This window comes from Dendropsophus ebraccatus, chromosome 5, assembly GCF_027789765.1.
Source record: "Dendropsophus ebraccatus isolate aDenEbr1 chromosome 5, aDenEbr1.pat, whole genome shotgun sequence".
Lineage (NCBI taxonomy): Eukaryota > Metazoa > Chordata > Amphibia > Anura > Hylidae > Dendropsophus > Dendropsophus ebraccatus.
Window position 1 is genome coordinate 158,873,996 of NC_091458.1, and position 22,386 is coordinate 158,896,381.

The window sequence follows — 22,386 nt, forward strand, 5'->3', positions numbered from 1 at the left end:
TTTGTTTCCGAGGCCAAATACCTAAGTAAAGAAGGAGAAACCACTGAAGATCAGCCATCAACAGAATAAAGAATGGAAAATTCTTTATATTTTTTTTTATATGATGGGACGGCGAGGTTTTTAAGATGTGTGTTTGGATCTGTATGTTTATTTTCAAGTTCACATTATAACAAAAAATAAAGAGAAAAAAAAAATTCATTTATGTAAAATTCTCCAATATTGCCCCCTTCCTCGCCAAAGAGACCCTGAGGCCCCTTTCACACGTCTGTGACCATTTTTACAGCCAGGAGACAATAATCAGGAAACCATCAGTGTTTCCTGATCATAAACACAGAGGGGGGGGGGGGGGGGGAAACCTATACTCACTTGCCGCAGGCTGCAGTGGTGCTCCTGCCTGGCTTCTCTCTCCCTGACTTCAGGATTATCAGATGCATGTGTGAGGTCACTCATGCGCCGCAACCCTGAAGAGAAAGACAGCGATCTCTAATGGCCAGAGGCATAATGCTGCCTCCAGCTAGAAGAGTGATTGACAGGACTGGGACCCAAGGGCTCTCAGTCCTGTGAAACACAGCACAATATTTACCTGTATGCCCTGATTAGGAGCACATACAGTTAAAAGAGCCATTGGTGGTCCAGGCTTCCAAGCAATGCACCCGGAATTCCACATGCGCATCTAGAGTTCTCCAGAATTCCAGATACCCCCAAAGGATCCTATAGGGGGCATCTGTGCAAGAATTCCAGTCAGTTATAAGACATGTCCTATGATTTCCAGGCCTATTTTCCATCATGCACACCCTTCAGGAAAAATCCAAGGGTATTCATGCCCAATAGAACTCTATGGGTCAAAAAATCTAGACATTTTCCTGAAGTGTGAAGGGGCCCAAGACCTTTCATGATTAACAACAGCACTCACTGCAAATTTAAGTCCAGAAAGATCAACGTCCGCTTCCTGTAGCCAGTCATAGAAGTCCTGAGCGTTGTCGGTGGGGTCCCCTTCACCATACGTGGCCATGCAGAACACAGCAAGAGAGTTTTCAATCTCTGTAAGCCGACTGAGGTCCGCCTGCCGAACAGAAACAACCGTTTAATACCATGTATTATTAAAGCAACACACGTAACCTACTCCTAAAACGACTTCATCTGGTATTGAGCAACAATCGGGGAAATAGCAGAAAATATTTGTCAGGAGAGTTCAGGGGGAGAGTTCTGCTTCTTGAGTGTAATGGACACAGGTGCACTATGGGATTTGTGGAATAATAAGGGCCCAAGAAGCTGTGACCCCCCCGGCAGCCGTCCAGGATTCCCACAGCTCAGACAGCTCCGGCACTTGGCCCTGGTTAATATTCAGCCATGAATGCAGGAGGCTTGTGTCTGGACCCCATTGTCTGGGGGGCTTCTTTAACATGAGAATAGGTTGCTATTTCTGCTTTTTGGATTCTTCCTATGTAAAGGCTGTTTTTAATAATTCCTATTAGTTTCAGAGGAACTCTGTAACTGATTAAACTTGGAGACGGCGGCACGGAGAATCGGGGGCGGCCGGCACAAAAGACTGCTCCAAAAGGCAGACAATACAATGACTATGTGGAAAGAGAGGTGAAGTGATGCATTATGGTCCGGGTAAGGCTACAATACATCACTGGTGGTACAATTCCTGCTATTAATGTATTACGGAGGGTAAAAGAAGCAAAAATCCTGCATGTTATATTCGGGTTTTATTAGGAATTCTAATGGAAACACTGGCTAACAATTCCTCCATTTGGATGCAAGACTTGAAATGAAGATGGATTCTGCATTAAAGTCTGAACATGTGAACAAGGCTTTAGGGCTGGGCTTCTGTTACACGGTCAGTAACAATAGGCTGGTACTGGATGCTGGTCAAGTACTCGGCTGAGTGACTACCTGCACAGCCTATCAGTGACTAGAGTAGGACACCGCCCCAGTCATTGACAGGTGAGAATATCGTTCAGCCAGGCTGTGAAGTTGCACCTGGAACAGCCAGGTACGTGAAGTACTCGGATTTCAGCCAAAGATGACAGCTGGCGGCTGTCAACGGGGCCGGGAGCTGCACAACGGAGGCATGAGGATAGGAGAGTTTACCTATTTTCTCGCACCCCCTCTCTTGCAATTTCATGGGACGTCCTCTTCCACTGTATTCCTGATCTGGTAGTTATATTATATCGCTTATGTAACCAGGAATCATGTGGGCCATGATGCTACTACTCCTTTAGTAAAGAGTTTGTGCGTGAGGAGGAAACCACCATTTTCCATGCAGTACTTGCTTTCTTAAACGATCCCTAAAAAGAATTTTATGGCCCATACATCAGCATCGATTTATACTCTAACACACCACTACCATGCCACTCACCATTTCAAACTCTTCAGGGTCGGCCGCCATACCGCGCATACCATAGCGGTGAGCATCCTTAGCAAGTCGGTTTGCAAATTCTTCTCCTGTGCCGGTCTGAGATCCATAGAAAACTACTATATTTTTGCCCTTAAAAAAAGAAAAAAAAAGTTTAGGTGTCAGTCAATTAATAGAATCTTCTTGCATTTTCTTGACGGCCCCAGGTTGTTTCTGCGTAGGCGATCACTGAAGTGATAAAAAGGCCTCTGAGCCCAAAGTTTCTCTTATCTCTACTAACTGTTCTGCTGAATGTATATACTGGTGCCTGGAACGGGCGATCTGGCCAGGAGGTCGCTGACTATAGGGTTTCCGAAAGGGATAAGAAAGGAAAAGCCCAGGAAAATATCAGCAGCCACGATTATAAAATCTCCAGTCAGCTACTAACCTCCTGCTTCCTTTTACTCTTAATCTATCATAATAATAATAATATATATTTTATATATATATATATATATATATATATATACACATACATATATACACACACACACAGTATTATAATAGGAAAGTAGGTGTAAATTTTTAATTTTTTTATTTTATTGTTTTACAATAATAAGTATAATTTAGAAGCTTGAGTGTAGTGAGTGGGCATAGGTACATATAACACACTAATATAATATATATATATATATATATATATATATATATATATATTATATTATATATATATATATATATATATATATATTATATATATGTGTGTTATATGTACCTATGCCCACTCACTACACTCAAGCTTCTAAATTATACTCATTATTGTAAAAAAATTAAAATAAAAAAAAATTAAAAGACTCCTACTTTCCGGCATGAATCACACTGCTGGGGATTACTCACATCATCAAGTTGTTGACTAAAACGCCGATTGGCCAAGTTGATGGAATTGTATAGAGGTTCTGCTCAATGGTTTTATTGTTTATCATGGGAATGCCGCAGATTTGTGCTAATAACATCCGGCATGTAATATAGAGTCATTACTGTCATTTATAGGCTACCTTTTATTTTTACCTCGTCTGCCTATCTTCAGTCTTTTTTCCCCCCTTGTTGATGGGTTTATTATTGGAGTTGTTTTTCTGGATCTACAATTATCTCTGATGTATAGTATTGTATGGATAATTAAAAGAAAAAAAAAAAAAAACATTTGAGGCGTATTCCCATAGGTGTAAGGACCTTGTACACGGGAGATTACTGGCCAAGCACATTGTCCTGTGTAAAGGACACAGTTATCAGATGACGAACGTTTTCCTGCTGATCGCTGGCGGCACACGTCCACATGTAAAACAGAGGATGTACAGCCGACAATGACGGAAGTGGCTTTTACAGGGCTATCTGACTTAGGTTGCGTTCACACTGCCTTTTTTTGGACATTTTAATAAGTTCAATTTTAACGCACAGAAAAAAAACTGTCAAAAAGTCAAAAAATGGATCAAGGTTTCAATCCCTCTTCTAGAATGTAAAACCAAATTGAAAACCAAAACTCCGCGTTCCCCGCTTTAGATTAGTTAACAAAATGGATGGTTTGAACATGAAAAGTCCAGTTAGAAATTAATCTTACCGTCTTCTTCATCTTTTCCACAAAGCTGCTCTCTCTTGACGTGGATGTTCTGCAAATGTAATAAAAGGGAGTAATCATTAGAGCGTCAATTCACAAGAGGAGAAGGAGCTTTCATATACACGTACATGCCATTCCCAGACGGCAACCCCAATGCGACCAGGGCCCTACACTAATGTGATGGAACTGGCCCCACAGTATAGCCACCTATCATGCCGATCCCAGACGGCAACCCCAATGCGACCAGGGCCCTACACTAATGTGATGGGTGGCTATGCTATGGGGCTAGTTCTATCATGTCGATCCCAGACGGCAACCCCAATGCGACCAGGGCCCTACACCAATGTGATGGAACACACATGAGGAAACATTCAAGGTAATGTCAAAATTTAAAGGTGAAAAATTTTGCAAAAGTATACGCAAAGCGAACAGTTCTGCAATGTTTCAAAAGCCAATACCATCTGCTCGGACACGTAATTTGCTGCAGATTCATGGGGCAGAATCTACACTGACAACACCTGAACTTGCCCTAGAACAGCAGGATAGTCACCAGACTTTGTAACCGCAATCGTGTTCTAAAACCGTTACTTCTATCCAATGGAAGGCTTTGTAGAAAAACCTGTGATGCACTGACGCTCTGCCCATGTGCCCCAATAATCGCCCTAATCAATAAGTCATCCAGAATTATACAGAAATATTTAACGTGCTCAATTTGTTCTCCAAGAGAAATCATGTGCGCTCTTCTATGGTCGGCTTTCCTTTCGACATCACTGGCTTGGATACTATTAGATAGAAGCACAGTCACCATGCCGAATTCTTTTATTTACTTACTATATTTTTTTTTCTTTTTGCTTTGTTACTATGACAAACCTTCTGAACCAGCAGCACACACACACACAAACACACACACACACACACACACACACACACACACACAAACACACACAAACACACACAAACACACACAAACACACACAAACACACACAAACACACACAAACACACACACACACACACACACACACAAACACACACAAACACACACAAACACACACAAACACACACAAACACACACAAACACACACAAACACACACAAACACACACAAACAACCAGTTATAAAAAGAAAAAATCTGCTTTGTTAGAGAAAAAAAAAGAAAGCAAAAACATTATGTAAAAGTGAGTGCGGTGACTGAGCATGTCCGAGCTCAACTCCCAAAGAGGAAACATGAGACTGAAGTTCTCACGAGCCGCAAGTTCAAATGGAAACAAAACCAAGAAAACCTGTCTGGCTCCAAGTTTCTCAGCGATATCGATGTCTTCTCGCCCCGCCGGTGCACACTCACCCTACTACAAGGACATCCTCCTGGGGGACCGAGCTGAAGCATCCCATCCTAAAGACTCCTTCTGGGCTCCGACAATAGAGCGGTCACATTCCCCCCGCTGCCGGCACATGCCAATGCAGATGTCGCTTCATTCTCAGGCGTTCGTCTCTCTCCAGAAAAACTAAAAGCGATTGGGACTACGGCGAGGAAACAAATGTAGTAAGAGCCATTGACTTCCCTGCCGAGCGCTCCCCTCCACTCAGAAGAGTTACTAAAAGCCACAAAAGAAACAGAGGAGGAAGAGGGGAAAAAAAGGAAAAAGCTAAAGAATCCTTCACATCTGGCAAGAATGAAAAAAGAATGGGAAGGGAGAATGAAAGATCCCAAGAACCACTGCTCCTCGGCTCCCTCGCTACCCCTCCTCCTTTCTTCCTCTTCTCGCTCTTTATCTGTGTGGAACAAGTAACTCCCGCACTCCCCTTCCTTCCGCCACCATCTGGTTTCCCAGGAAACTGTTTTTGTATCACAGACGGGATCCTCTTCTTGCCTCACACTTACTAGGTTCCTGCTTTACACCCTCGCTTTAGGGCTGGTTGGCACAGATACAGGGGCACTAACCCAGGGCTGGTGCAAAACTACAACTCCCATCATGCCTGGAGCGCCAAAGCTAAAAGGTTTACCTATCCGGGCATGATGGGAGTTGTAGTTTTGCAACAGCTGGAGAGCCAAGGTGCCCTACCCCTGCCCTAAAGTACTGACTTCCATAGGCACAGAGACTGTGGGTGGCCCTGAGGGGCACTGCCATGACAGCGCAAGAATAGCGGAAGGATTTGAAAACAGGAGGAAGAAAAAAAAAATAAAAAATAAAAAAAAAACGCCCTCCTCTGATGTGATTGTTCATATAGTCACATAAATGAGACCTGACAAATATTCTAGCTCAACCCACTGCACAGTTATACAAGGTGTAGGAATCTCTTAAAAAGGGGTTTTCCAGGCAAAACGTCTGCCTCTGCCTGGATTAAAGGGGCACTCCGGCAAAAATATTTTTCTTTTGAATCAACTGGTTTCAGAAAGTCGTAGAAATCTGTAATTAACTTCTATTAAAAAATCTGCTGTCCTCTGTCTGTTGTTAGTCTCAGTCTGTCTCTAGTAACAGACAGACCAGGGCCAGACCAACAGCCTGCCATGTACTGTAAAGGTTCTGCAACAGCTCAACCAGGGAGCAATAAGAGGACGCGGTAAGGGAGAGCAATACACACAACATGAATTCTTGGTGGTTTCAGAAGTGGAGCACACAGATAAAGCAATGTAATGTGTGTTTTAATTATTTTTACTGAATGTTGGAGAACCCCTTTAAGTATAAGCAAATTCAAGCAGACTGGGTCCTTACGTGCCAAAATCTAATATGTGACACAGAAGACTTTCTTGTGCCATGTAACTGGATATACATTAGCCTGCGTCTGCAGTAAATTGTGAGAGGACGGGTGGCGGTTTAGCTTTGTTTTACTGTTGGAGAGTAAATATCTTATATTTTATGCTCATTTATTATGCTATTATGCTCATTTTAATAGGTGACTAGAGGATGAGCGAACCTCAAGCACTCAGGTTCATCCAAACCCAAATGTTCTTCATTTGAACACCGGTGGTTGAAGAAGAAGTTGGATGTAGCCATCAGGCTACTTGGAAAACATGGATACAGCCTATGACCTATGGCCTTTCGCTATATCCAGGTTTTCTAGGTCCAACTTCAGCCACCGCTAATCAAATACTGCACACTCTGATTCGGACAAACCAAAACGTGCTCGAAATCTGTTCAACTCTAGTCCTATCCACTGTTGCTGGTTTCTAAGAACGGACTAAATGCTGACAAAAACTTTTAGGCCATCATTAGTGTTGAGCGAGCTCGCTGAACTGTTCTCCAAACCTGAACGCTCTGCATTTGACTCCCGGTGGTCGGAGAAGTTGGGCTGTAGAAGTAGGGAGTCCTGGAAAACATATGGACACAGCCATAGGCTGAATTTATGTTATTTCCTGGCATCCCTATGGCTACATCCAACTTCTCCAGCCGCTGGAAGTCAAATGCAGAGGGCTCTGGTTTGGAGAACTTTGCCGAACAGATTATCAAGTCCCTGCAACACTAATCATCATAAAGGATTTGATATATGATAAACAAGAACATTTTCGGTGATTATGCAACAGCTGCAGATTAACCAGAGTGAAAGATTACAGGTAGAGACGAGCGAGTTTACGGCAATGAAGTAAAGCGCTGGGTTAACTCAGCAATCTGCTTTTCAGCCGGCTGCTTTTGAAGCCCATGCTGCTCAGTGCCACTCCTCCCCAGGTACCTGGAAAAACTTCTCCCAGTTTCCCAGGACTGGATCCAGCTTTTCCAGGCACCCGAAGCGGCACAGACGTCAAAAGCAGCCGGCTGATAAGCAGATTGCTGAGTTCCTTCACTGCTGTAAATTCGCTCATTACAAGCATTTGCTGGGTAAAGTAATTTTATTATATTAAAAAAATATTTACGTTATTCAGACATTTCAATATTTTCTTATACCGTATTATTTAGTCATGCAAAATATATAGAAAGATCAGCATTACTAATGGATCCTGATAAAACCTTTTACTGATCTCTGACCGGTCGTGGATTAGATCATAAATCTGTCCGTGATCCGTTCTCGTCATCTAATATCTAAGAGGGATGTAAAGACACGACGCGATAATCTGGATTATGAAACAAATGGGTGACAGCAGCGAGGACGGCTCTTAGAGCGGCCTGCCAACGCTTTATACAGCCAGCTTCCAGCATTCCCACATCCTGTAACATGAGCCGCCTTTTGTCAGCCATTTATCCCATTCTGCTCAGAAGTTTCACATCTGAACCTTCCCCGCCGGGCCTCCTCACCCAGAAGGAATCCCTTACACAAACAGCTTAAGCAGCGGTGCTCGCCATGAAAGCCAAGACGTCTCATCCGCTGCCGACATGTCCCTGTAATACAGAGACACCAGAGATGCAAGTATACACACCGGCATATAGCAAAGACTAGCTGCAACATATGGGAAAATAGCCGTCAGATTAAAGATCAGCAGATTTGCCATACCACTGGGTTATCGCACTGCGGTGAACCGTGTAGCCTGAGAACAACACTTACGGAATAACATACAGGTGAAGCTGTGTGGGCCCGGATCTGGGGAGTAACTTAGGGTGTTATAACACGAAACGATTATAGTTTGAAAAATCTTTGAACGGCAATCGTTAATGTAATAGCAGACAACGATTAAACGACCAACGAGAAAGCGCTGGTCGTTTAATAGAATTTGTACCTATTTTTATCGTTGATCGTTCGCATGTAATAAGACGTGATTAGCAGTAGCAGTGAACGCAGTGGAGAGTAAAGGACAAATGCAATAAAGATCATAAGTAACGTTCATTGGGTGGACCATTTCAGGCCGTTCACCATATTGGTCGTTTGAGTTTGTTTATCGTTAATCGTCAAAAAAATCACTTTGTGTATTAGTACCCCTATTACCCAGGTTTATGATGGTTTAGGTCAGGGGTAGGGAACCTTGGCCCTCCAGCAGTTGCACAACTACAACTCCCATCATGCCTGGACAGCCAAAGCTAAGTTTTGCAGCAGCTGGAGAGCCAAGGTTCCCTACCCCTGACCTAGGTTAGACAGCCGAAAATAGCTTCAGCTACATTATAGGAATATTCTCCGGTACAGCGTTAGCCAACTAAGTGGCTCAGGCGACGTCCATATATCTGATTTTTACTGCTAAAATGACGTCAGGGACGCCCTGCTATCACTTTGTGCCAGAGACAGAGGTAAGCGCTGACAGAAGAGAAGAATGATGGCACCAGCTGGAGCATTCTTGGCTCGGAACAATATACATGCACTCAGCTCAAGAGTGCACATTATAAGACTTTAGACTGTAACATCACTGACCGTATTAAAGGGGAAGTGGTGTATTCTCTCCAGTCTTCCAATACTTATCAGCTGCTGTATGTCCTGCAGGAAGTGGTGTATTCTCTCCAGTCTAACACAGTGCTCTCTGCTGCCACCTCTGTGCATGTCAGGAACTGTCCAGAGCAGGAGAGGTTTTCTATGGGGATTTGCTGCTGCTCTGGACAGTTCCTGACATGGACAGAGGGGGCAGCAGAGAGACCTGTGTCACACTGGAAAGAATACATTTCCTTCAGGACATACAGCAGCTGATAAGTACTGGAAGACTTAACATTTTTAAACAGAAGTTACAAATTTGTATAGCTTACTGAAACCAGTTGATTTAAAAGAATTTAAAAAAAAAAAACCTTCCCCGGAGTACCCCTTTAAACACTGTGGTTCTCAGTAGTATATAGGTAAGTATAGGTGTAAACTGATGTATTATGTTAAAGTAAATATATTTGAGATGTAGAAGCATCTGTGAAACTGTACTGTGCAAGAGATTAAGACTTTGTTATTCCCCACGTGCCGTGTTGAGAAACCCATGATGATGTCTCCACAGTATGTTTGTACATTTGATTTCCCAGGGGGCAATGTTCCTAGATTCACTGACATTGAGAAACACGTGCTTGTGTCTCTGTGGCGCTATGGTTGATCTCCCTGAGGTTGGCCATCATTCTCTTAAATGCACTTACTAGGCATTGCTCCCACTATCCAGAATCCTGCTCCGCACTGATGAGGGGCAAATACCCCAAAACAGCTGTCTGTGGATGGATATCTTGCTGGGGTATTCCGCAAGTCCTGTCAATTTTGACCCTCCTCCCCTCTCAGCTTGGTTGTTCCTTCCCGGAGGAAGGTCTGGCTGGCTCTCCAACGTTGAGAAGCACGTGATGGTGTTTCCACAGTATTTTTACATACTTGATCCCCCAGGGGGCAATGTTCCTAGATTGACTGACGTTGAGAAACATGTGCTGGTGTCTCCGCTGTGTTTTGATCTCCCAGAGGTCAGCCATCATTCTTGTGAATACTTTGTTTTAAAAATCTGTTGTTCTTTCGGCCCACTAAGGTGGCCAGGCATGCTCAGTGCAACTTCAGTCTCCAGGAAGTACTGGCAGCTGGTCTCCACCGAGCATGCAAGAAAAGGGGGATTATGGGAAAGTGTCTGCATTGTGGCATGATGACAGCAAAGTATCTCCATGGGAGAGAAGAGCAGATGAGCAGGGATGAGCGCTAACCTTACTAAGAACATCACACTTGTTCACCATTACATATCTGTATGTGCTTTACACTGTACCAACCTCTTTAATTGAATGTGTCAGTATAAGGTTAAACCTTTGCTTTTAGAGTTAAAAGAGAAGTCCGGCGACATTTTTTTTTATTTAAGTATTGTATTGCCCCCCCTCCCCCCAAAGTTATACAAATCCCCAATATACACTTATTATAGGAGATGCTTGTTAAGTGCTTTTTCCCTGTACTTACTACTGCATCAAGGCTTCACTTCCCTGATAACACGGTGACGTCACGACTCGACTCCCAGAGCTGTGCGGGCTGTGGCTGCTGGAGAGGATGATTGCAGGGGACACTGAGGGACACAGGGCACTGAGCATCCCCCTGCCATCATCCTCTCCAGCAGCCAAAGCCCACACAGATCTGGGAGTCGGTTCGTGACATCACCATGTTATCCGGGAAGTGACATCACCATGTTATCCAGGAAGTGACATCACCACGGTATCCAGGAAGTGACATCACCACGGTATCCAGGAAGTGAAGCCTTGATGCAGTAGTAAGTGCAGGGAAAAAAACACTTCATGTGCATTTTTTGTAATAAGTGGGATTTGGGATTTGTATAACTTTTGGGGGACAATCCAATACTTTAATAAAATTTTCGCCAGACTTCTCCTTTAAGGCATGAGCCGATAGACACTAAGGAAATATACCGATATGTGTCAGATTGTGATTTCTCGAGGATAAGAGTCTTTCATGTAGAACCAGTTTCTAGTTGGTAACTTAAGCTAAGGAAAAAAAAAAAAAAAAAAAAGCGCACAGCAACCCACTTAGGACAAATCAGTGCATAATGGGGTACAAATATCCCCACAGGATAGACAACCAACCATTGTAGGAACACAGATGATGTCTACTAATGAGCAGCTGTAAGCATCTTCTAAGAGCCCCTACAGGAAGAAGAGATGACCAAAGACATTGTATGGACTACCTAATGAAAGGGAACCAACTTGTCACCAGGAAAGTACCATGAAACAGGAACCGATTTAACAAAGCTTGCCTAGATTAAATAGTACAGGCGAATATAAGAAACTTTATAATACAGTGGTACCTTGGTTTAAGAGTAACTTGGTTTAAGAGCATTTTGGTTTAAGAGCATTGCTTTGGTGTAAAAGCTCCCAGTAATGAGTGGGAGGCGGAGTGGAAGAGGGGCATGGGCTGCATAGCGGGGTCTACAGTCCTGTACTCTGACCCAGGAAGTCTCCCTCACCTTCCAAATCATAGCAGATCCACTTCAGGCTGGGGCTTACATCAGGGGACAGGACTGTGGAGGTAATCTCTCCATAGCTGTAACCCCTCTCTCCCCGGACAGAGTGCTGCTATACTGTGCTCATCCTATACCCTGCTCATTCCTTCCTGCTCCCTGCAGTCTCTCTCCGCCCTTGTGTTTCCCATCTTCCCCATTACTGTACAGTAACTTATATATCACAGATTCTGCTGCTTCTCATTGTTTGTTTCATCTGTTTTACATGTTATTCAGAATAATAAATCATTATTTTTGGTGTACGAAACCAATTGTTTGCATTTCTATGATTTCCTATGGGAAAATTTGCTTTGTTTTAAGAGTTGATTTGGATTACAAGCACAGTCCCGGAACGAATTATGCTCTTAATCCAAGGCACCACTGTATATCTTATCAAACAAAAATGCTTCCTTTTCCCGTTTATCAAGCATATTCCACCCCCTTGAGAAAGAGGTTTAACCTAGAAACGTGTTGTCCATATTAAACGTAGTTTTAAACTACCTACTACTCCTCCTATCATTTGCCCTGCATCAGTACTACTACAGCTTGCTGTACCAGCGCCTATGCACCCGAATCCTTGCTACTTGTGGACCTCCACTGGTATTACCTGCTTCATATCCCACCCCCTGCAATACTGTCTTTCACACTGAAAATCAGCTCCGTAGCATCTTGTAGCTAGCTCAGAGATGAAGGGCAAGCATGAGCGAGCTTTGTAAGTAACATGTCTCACTCCAGGGCTTTATACACAGCTTGTACTGCTCACTACAGCTTTATAATGCCCTCCATAGAGCTGCTGCTTCTTGTTGGGTTGTGCACAGACACAAGTGCAGGATTTCTTCCTCTGTTTGCACAGACAACATAGATGTAAAACTCCAGCCACCGGCTCCGGAAGAACTGAAAATTACAGATTTAGTAGAAATCTGCAAGAACAATGCCACATATAACATATATGATGGCCACCAAGTGCTAATCCTCATGTACACACGCTGCATGCTGGTGTGTTACCGGGTCCCAGCGTCCTTGTTTGATGTCCCACTGACGTTACATACCCAGCAGGAGGCTAACATCGAGACCGCGCCACATGTTATCAATCACAATGGATCTTCAGCAATTTACAAATAGCCCAAGGCTGCATTCACACGTTCAGTGTTCCTTACAGAACACGGACATGGACTGCCTGTAACTGACTCTACCCCGCCCGGGCAGCATCTGTAATTAGATGCTGGGCGCGGGGGAACTGTACAGATATGCGCCGCGCTGTAATGACAGAGCCACGCAGCTGATTCATTACAGTTCCCCCGCTCCCAGCATCTAATGACGGAAGATGCCCGGGCGGGGGAAGAGTCCGTTACAGGTATTCCACGTCTGCGTTCCGTGAGCAACACGGAACGTGTGAATGCAGCCTTAGGCCTTATTCACATGTCCCGCTATCACAGATTAACTTACTACCCATTGATTTCTATTGGGCTATTCACAAAGTCTGTTCTATAGCGGATCTACAATCCGTACCACAAAAAAAAAAAAAAAATACATACATGTCCTAGTACGGACTGCGATTTGGTACGGATCACCGATAGGAGTCTATGGGACCCAGGGTTTTTGTGGATGTCACATGAATGGTGTCTGAAAAACGCAGATCAAATCTTAGCATATACACACTACCATTCAAAAGTTTGGGGTCACACTGAAATGTCCTTATTTTTGAAGGAAAATCACTGTACTTCTCAATGAAGATAACTTTAAACTAGTCCTAACTTTAAACCAATCCCCTCTATACATTGCTAATGTGGTAAATGACTATTCTAGCTGCAAACGTCGGGTTTTTGGTGCAATATCTACATAGGTGTATAGAGGCCCATTTCCAGCAACTATCACCCCAGTCTTATAATGGTACAATGTGTTTGCTCATTGGCTCAGAAGGATAATTGATGATTAGAAAACCCTTGTGCAATCATGTTCACACATCTGAAAACAGTCTAGCTTGTTACAGAAGCTACAAAACTGACCTTCCTTTGAGCAGATTGTGTTTTGGAGCATCACATTTGTGGGGTCAATTAAACACTCAAAATGGCCAGAAAAAGAGAACTTTCATCTGAAACTCGACAGTCTATTCTTGTTCTTAGAAATGAAGGCTATTCCATGCCAGAAATTGCTAAGAAATTGAAGATTTCCTACAATGGTGTGTACTACTCCCTTCAGAGGACAGCACAAACAGGCTCTAACCAGAGTAGAAAAAAAAGTGGGAGGCAGAGTTGCACAACTAACAAGAAGATAAGCACATTAGAGTCTCTAGTTTGAGAAACAGACGCCTCACAGGTCCCCAACTGGCATCTTCATTACATAGTACCCGCAAAACACCAGTGTCACCATCTACAGTGAAGAGGCGGCTGCAGGATTTTGGGCTTCAGGGCAGAGTGGCAAAGTGGCAAAGAAAAAGCCATATCTGAGACTGGCCAATAAAAGATAAAGATTAAGATGGGCAAAAGAACACAGACATTGGAAAGAGGAAGACTGGAAAAAAGTGTTGTGGACGGATGAATCCAAGTTTGAGGTGTTTGGACGACAAACAAGAAGGTTTGTGAGATGCAGAAGAAATGAGAAGATGCTGGAAGAATGCCTGATGCCATCTGTTATACATGGTGGAGGTCATGTGATGGTCTGGGGTTGGTGCTGGTAAGGTGGGAGATTTGTACAGGGTAAAGGGATTGTGAATAAGGAAGGCCATCACTCTGCACCGCCATGCCATACCCAGTGGGCAGCGCTTGGTTGGAGCCAATTTCATCCTACAACAGGACAATGACCCTAAACACCTCCAAATTGTGCAAGAACTATTTCCAGCAGAAGCAGCAGCTGGTATTCTATCATAGGTAACGGAGTGGCCAGCGCAGTCACCAGATCACCACCCCATTGAGCTGTTGTGGGAGCAGCTGGACCGTATGGTACGCCAGAAGTGCCCATCCAACCAATCCAACTTGTGGGAGCTGCTTCTAGAAGCGTGGGGGGCAATTTCTCCAGCTTACCCCAACAGATTAATAGCTAGAAGGCCAAAGGTGGGCAATGCTGGAATTGCTGCAAAAGGAGGATTCTGGGACGGAAGCAAAGTGTGATGGAAGAACAATGTTATTTCACATACAAATCATTATTTCTAACCTTGTCAATGTCTTGTCTCTATTTTCTATTCATTTCACAATGTACGGGGGTGAAGAAGTGTGACTACATGGAAACCACTAAATTGTTTGGGTGACCCCAAACTTTTGAACGGTAGTGTATATATTAATGTTCAATGTTTTATTTGTATAGCGCACACAGATTCCGCAGCGCTTCACCTATCTGTATGTTTTTGGGTGTGGGAGAAAACCAGAATACCTAGAGGAAACCCTCGCAAACACGGAGAGAACATACAAACTCTTTGCAGATGTTGCCCTTGGTGGGATTTGAACCCAGGACTCCAGCGCTACAAGGCTACAGTGCTAACCACTGAGCCACCATGCTGCCCCACATATATACATACAGAATGTTTTCATAGCCGCCTTCCAAATGCCATAACTTTTGTGGGATAAGATATTTTTTTTTAATGGCTTTTTCTTTGTGTTTGTGGTCCTGATGACTTCACTGAGCTGGTGCAGGGTCTCTGACTAATCACAATGGGGGTGTAACGTTGCTCAAATCTCTCCTCATTAACAACCCCCATGTTTCACCAGGACACCGGTATCTTCAGGGGTTATTGCCGGGCTATGATGATGGGATAGATCTCTAAGATAAGCAGAGATGGAATAACCAGAATAGAGGCATAACATTTTAGTTATTAGTTTTGCTGCGGAAAAAGATTTATTTGCCATGCTTTGTATCCTTTTTTTTTATTTGTATAGAACACAGATTCCGCAGCACTTCACCTATCTGTATGTTTTTGAGTGTGGGAGGAAACCTACACAAACACGGAGAGAACATACAAACTCTTTGCAGACGCTGCTCTTGGTGGGATTTGAACCCAGGACTCCAACACTGCAAGGCTACTGTGCTAACCACTGAGCCACCATGCTGCCACCCATATATGTATACTGCACGTCCAAGAAGAATGGAAAACGGATGTAGGATGCACCTAAATGAACAATGGAAGCTAGCTCCACACAGAAAGAAGATGCAAATTTATTGTGCATAACATATAGTATATAGAGATGATGTGGAGTATAGTATATGATATAGTATATAGAGATGATGTGGGGTATAGTATATGATATAGTATATAGAGATGATGTGGGGTATAGTATATGATATAGTATATAGAGATGATGTGGGGTATAGTATATGATATAGTATATAGAGATGATGTAGGGTATAGTATATGATATAGTATATAGAGATGATGTGGGGTATAGTATATGATATAGTATATAGAGATGATGTAGGGTATAGTATATGATATAGTATATAGAGATGATGTAGGGTATAGTATATGATATACTATACCCTACATCATCTATATACTATATCATATACTATACCCCACATCATCTCTATATACTATATCATATACTATACCCTACATCATCTCTATATACTATATCATATACTATACCCCACATCATCTCTATATACTATATCATATACTATACCCCACATCATCTCTATATACTATATCATATACTATACCCCACATCATCTCTATATATCATATTCTATACCCCATAATAGAAGTCATCAGACCTGACAGTCCAGACATATGCTCCAACCAATTGAGCTTTAGAGCCTGTGTAAAAGGGCCCTAGCAATCATTAATTTCCCAAGCATTTCTCTATGTAAACAGATGTTGTGTGGCCAAAAGAAATGTTTAAATGTTTAAAAAAGAGGCCACACAAACGATACAGGGATGGCTGTTTGTGTGGCCTAGACGCTCAATTAATTGTGCCATATAATGTTACTGCAAATCTCACTGCTCAGTGCTTGATTGCAGCCAGGGGCAGCCCAAGATTGCTCAGTGTAGCTCTCCCCATGGGCGCGCACACGTCCGGTGTCCTAAAGCCGTTCAAGCATTGTAGACACTAATAGTGGCGCACGCATGCTGAGCGGTGACGCTTACTTCTGTAAATGCTCCTGCGCTGCTCTTCCTGGCTACGATGCTTGAACAAATTTAGAACACAGGACATGCGCATCATCTGCGGTGCGGGAACTGGAGGCCGAGACAATATTAATTATTAAATGAAGGAGGAACCAGGAGACGTGACAGAGCGCGGCACGGCCGGAGAGCCACAACTCCTCTTTGACACTTGGTTACTCTAAGATCACACATTTTCTGCTACATGGATGGATAAGCTGTGACATCCATAACACTGTCAATAACTCGGGTCGGGTCAGAATGCTAACAGAATCCCTTTAAGTGCATTGCCAAGCTAAGGTATTTATACAGTATATGAATGTGACGTGCAGTGGGTACATATACAACCGATTTTGCCGAAGGAAGTGGCGGTCAGTCGGAGACTTCCTCTGTAGTGGCTGATCTATATATATAAGTTGTAACTGTTTCAGCAGGTTGCATTGATAGAGATACTGATATATACTGATATACTGGTGCTTTTACATTGTTTCACACTGCAGGTGCAGCCTGGCAAAAGTTACACGTGCTGCCCACGACCAACGCATATGTAATAGTAATAGCGCCGGTAAATCACAGGTGAATCGACATATCAGATGGGCTGCCTGGTTTACACAATACCTTTATAGAAGTAAGGATCTATGTCCAGTGTAGGCAACCAGCACTGGACAGTAATAGGGTGACCTTCATATGTGTTAAAGCAGTCATTAAAGGGGTACTCCAGAGGGGGAAAAAAAGTGTTTTACAACTGGTGTCAGAAAGTTATACAGATTTCTAAAACTACTTCTATTTAAAAAATCTTCCAGTATTTATCATCTGCTGTATGTCCTGCAGGAAGTGGTGTCTTCTCTCCAGTCTGACACAGTGCTCTCTGCTGCCACCTCTGTCCATGTCAGGAACTAGCCAGAGCGGCGCAGGGCGGTTCCTGACATCGACAGAGGTGGCAGCAGAGAGCACTGTGTCAGACTGGAGAGAAGACACCACTTCCTGCAGGATATACAGCAGCTGATAAGTACTGGTAGACTTGAGAGTTTCAACTAGAAGTAATTTAAAAATCTGTATAACTTTAAAAAAAAATCCAACATCCGGGACCGCTGCCAATCAGCTGTTCTGCACAGCTGCCACACAACAAGTAAAAACACAATATACAGAGCTGCAAGTCTCAGCTCGATAAATTATGAAATATTGGAACTGGATTACTGCCGCACATGCCCTATTTAAGTGAATGGGAGCTGAGCTGCAGTAACCCGGTACCACCAATACTAAAGTATAAAGCAAAATATGCCGGTAGAAGTTTTTTTTTATCCTAGCAGATAGGCCGCACTGCGCTGATCATTCAGAGATTTGTAAGGCACAAGAGCAATGGGAGGAGCTTTCGTTGGTCCCACCCCCAGTGCACCAGACACACTTATTAGCATATACTGAAAAAACAGCCATATCTGCAGAACAGGGCGGCGGATCTCTGAATGATCAGCACAGCTGGAATCAGCGCCGATCAGTAAGTATAAAAATGTCTATCAGCCGTGCATTTAACCAGTGCAGTACAGCTAATCAGCAGCGGTGCGGTGTGTCAGCTATTCATGGCCTATCCTGGGGGTTATTACTGGACGACCCCTTTAAGGGAACGCTGCAATTATCATAGTAACGCTTACATGCCGATTTCTTTTTGAATATGCAGGATTCACCCAATGTTACAGTAAGGATGAAATCTGATGCATAAGGGCCCACGTCTGTGCCCATAAGGGTCCGCAGTGTGAACGGCCCCTAAGGCCCCAACTGGTCGCGGTAGATTCATAGAAACATACTAAGGCTGGGTTCACACTACATTTTTGCAATCTGTTTTTTTCATCTTCTTTTGAAAAAACGGATGAAAGACGGAAGGAAACAACTGATGCATGTGTGTGCATCCGTTTTGATCCGTTTTTCCATTGACTTCCATTATAAAAAAAAAAAACTGATCCTTTTTTTTGACGGACACAAAAATCAGGTCAACCACGTCTTGTGTCCTTCAAAAAAAAAAAAAAAAAGAAACAGATCTGTTTTAATCTGTTTTGATCTTTTTTTTATAATGGAAGTCAACGGAAAAACGGATGCACACAGTTACATCCGTTTTTTGCAAAATAACGGATTGTGTGAACCCAGCCTAATATGTCCTGCTTGAACAAGTGAAAACGAGAGTCTCTCATACGGCCTAAAAACATCACTTTTCTATATATATAGGAAAAAGAAAACATGGGAACACTTACACTGTTGTCTGAACTTTAAATTCAACCGGCTCTTCCTTCTTCTTGCGGAAGAAAAACCAATAGGTGAGTAGTCCAACGATGAGCGACAGCAAGAACATGTCGGCCATACTGAACATGGTCTCCTCCGCCACACCGCTCCCCTCCTCTGACTGGCAGACATCTTGGTTAACACAGGAATCGCCCATCTTCAGATCGGACACTATAAAGGGCAAAAAGAGATAAAAACAAGACCTTGAAGTACGCTTATAGCAGTGTCATAGAAGAAAGCATCAAATCGGGTCAGTGGGGTCACATTATTCACTGAGGACAAATATCTGTAGAAACTTATAACAATGCTGGTGAACGGATACCTTGTAAATGGCAGATACAACTTTTAAATAGCACCTGTCACCCATAGGCTCATAAGCTATTCATTTAAAGGGGTACTCCGGGCTAGAGGTATTTTTAGTGTATGGCTGAGGAGGGGGTGGATATAGACGCCGCTGTATAATAACCTCCCAGGGTCTCAGATCGCGCCGCCCTGTTCTCCCGTCCCGATGCCTGGTCTGAGCTGCGGCTTGAAAAGTGACGCCTTAAGACAGCTCAGCCATTCAGCGGCCGAGGTGGGACCCCGCTAGGTCCCCTGAATGGCTGAGCAGCCTTGAGACATCATGTTTCAAGGCGCAGCTCAGACCAGGAAGCGGCAGCGGGGTAGCAGAACGGGGCAGCGCAACCTAGGACCCGACACTGGAAGCGGGGAGGTAAGTGACCGGCGGCGTCTATATCCATTCCTCCCTGGCCCCTAGCCCGGGGTACCCCTTTAAGAGAGGATTTACTTTATAGAATAGTGCGCTCTACTATGCTACACCATACTTTGTTTACTGGCGTGCAGCGACCGGCAAATATCGTGCAGAAAATCGTTATAACCTTCGAATTTAAATGATAATCGTCCTGTGTAATTGCAGGCAGAAATTAAGAATTGGTTTGTGTGTTGTTGTTCATTCATTTAGATCTGACCTTAAAATCATCATTAATTGTTCACTGTAATTCTGCAATTGTTCCTTCATTTGCTGGGATCAGATGGAGAAAACCATCGTAGTAACGACCATCGTTCTGTTTAATATGGGGAACGATTTCAGGTTAACTATGAACAATCTCGGTTTTGTTAATCACTAATCGCTCCATCTAATAGGACCCTTATATCAGCCAGACAGAGGCCAAAGAATAGACAATGGACCTCTATGGACACGTGTAGGAGGATAGCTTTTCCAATGTACAGGCTAACCGTAGGGTGTGAGGTGCATGGAGGCTAAAACACAAGGCGGAGACAAAATGACACGAGATATAGATAGATATATAGATATATACACACACATCCAGGTGATTATAAGCGGGTTGGTTACATAACCAGGACGAGGGAGCTCCCAGCTGTCAGACGTGTGTGCTACCTGAGACGTCTCTGCTCACCTGGTACCAGCGTCTTACATAACAGGACAGCGTGTCCAGCCAGGTGCACTCAGCCCGATCCGGTCTCCAAGAACACGGCGCAGCTCACACGGAAGACGTCTATCTTATAGATTGCTCAATAATCATCAGGGTATTAAAGCCAATGTAATCCCTACACCAATGAGAATCAACAGAACAGTGTACAGTTACCATCCAGGTGTCCACTACTGCCTTAAAATGAACGGCCACCATTGCATTTATTTATTTTCTATGTACAGTGTGAGGGTCATATTAAACGGCCCGACCACCCGACGAGGGCTACACAACTACTTTTCCTGCAACCTGTTCTCATGTAATTCATTGCAGTTGTGACTTGGCTGGTAAAGGGGTACCCCGGCAGCTATTTATTTTCTTTCAAATCAGCTGATGTCAAAGTTAAATAGATTTGTAATTCACTTCTATTTAAAAATCTCCAATCTTTCTGTACTTATCAGCTGCTGTATGTCCTGCAGGAAGTGGTGTTTTATCTCCAGTCTGACACAGTGCTCTCTGATGCCACCTCTGTCCATGGCAGGAACTGTCCCTCTCACCTAAGACCCTCTCTATATTTTATATCTAGAAAAGACTTATGACTCTGTAACTTATATCTACATTATGTATTATAGTATGTACAGTTTTGAACTGAATCTATAATGGGGTCCCGACCCCTTTTCCCCCCTCTTTTCTCTCTGTATTCCCTAAAGTATTGTTGTAAAAACTAAAAAACTTCAATAAATAAAGATTGAAAAGAAAACCTCTCCTGCTCTGGACAGTTCCTGACATGGACAGAGGTGTCAGCAGAGAGCACTGTGTCAGACTGGAGAGAATACACCACTTCCTTCAGGACATACAGCAGCTGATAAGTACTGGAAGACTGGAGATTATTTAATAGAAGTAAATTACAAATCTCTGGCACTTCCAGACACCAGTCGATTTGAAGGATTTTCTTTGGAGTTGCCCTTTAAAGCTATGTGAATATACACTGAAGAAGTGCAACAGTTACACACCGGCTTGTCAGTCACAGTATTCCGTGGAAGATTGTGAAATTATCCTTAAAAAATACTGAACAAGCAAATTGTGCTCAAGTTCAAGGTAGACAGCGAGTTACCAAAGGGCAAAGGTCATGGTGCAGGTCTAGAGAAAAACAGAGTGATCACGGAAGCAGCGGATAACAAGCCGTCCGAACGCGTAGAACGCTGGACTCTTCACAGGTCAGGAAAATCTATCTGGATTTCTTAGGACATACAGATAGTTTTCCTGGCCCATAGGATTTTATGAGGATTTTTCCTGAGGGTGTACATGCTGGAAAATAGGCTCGGAAAGGACATGCATCTGGCATCTCGAATTCTCAGACAGCTCCAGATGTGAATATGGCAACAGTCCAGAATTCCAGATGCACCGAGTACTAGCCCCGCACCAGCACCCAGGTAAGTATGGCTGGCCCTTTAACTGTACACGTTACTAATCAGGAGCACATACAGTTAATGCAATACTGTTTGACCGTGTAAGGAGCCATTGGCTCCTGGCCCTGTCAATCACTCGCTTTACGGCATTATGGCCCCAGCCACAAGAAGCCGCTCTCCCCCCCCCCCCCTCCCCCAGCATTGTGGTGCATGAGTTACATCATAGAGGGAGGCAGGCAAGCAGCACCTTCGTTCTCACAATCCAGAAACACTAATGGTTTCCTGAAATTCTTCCTGATCAGTGTTTCCGGACTGTAAAAACTGCAACGGGTGTAACAGAGGACACATTTTCTTTTGAATAAGCTCCAAAATTGGCGCATGACATTTTTTGGGAGTTAAACCCACTGGGGCCAGATGTTAGCCGAGAGTCAATAGGGAAA

The 22,386-nt window shown here is 43.5% G+C and overlaps 1 protein-coding gene across 4 annotated transcripts in view; it reads right to left on the minus strand.

The window, feature by feature from the left end:
* POR (cytochrome p450 oxidoreductase) overlaps positions 1-22,386 on the minus strand; it is a 49,938-nt gene that overhangs the window by 13,580 nt on the left and 13,972 nt on the right. For 2 of the 4 annotated variants that reach the window (XM_069971767.1, XM_069971764.1), the window contains exons 2-6: positions 19,080-19,278; positions 3,957-4,005; positions 2,366-2,494; positions 914-1,063; positions 1-21 (exon numbers count right to left, since the gene is read on the minus strand). The exon at positions 1-21 is cut by the window's left edge and continues 104 nt beyond it. In XM_069971767.1, the coding sequence (XP_069827868.1) occupies positions 1-21; positions 914-1,063; positions 2,366-2,494; positions 3,957-4,005; positions 19,080-19,264 (534 nt within the window). In that variant the 5' untranslated portion in view covers positions 19,265-19,278. Of the gene's footprint in view, positions 22-913; positions 1,064-2,365; positions 2,495-3,956; positions 4,006-5,297; positions 5,446-19,079; positions 19,279-20,525; positions 20,677-22,386 lie in introns of those variants that run through there. The other 2 variants (XM_069971765.1, XM_069971766.1) reach the window with 2 other exon arrangements.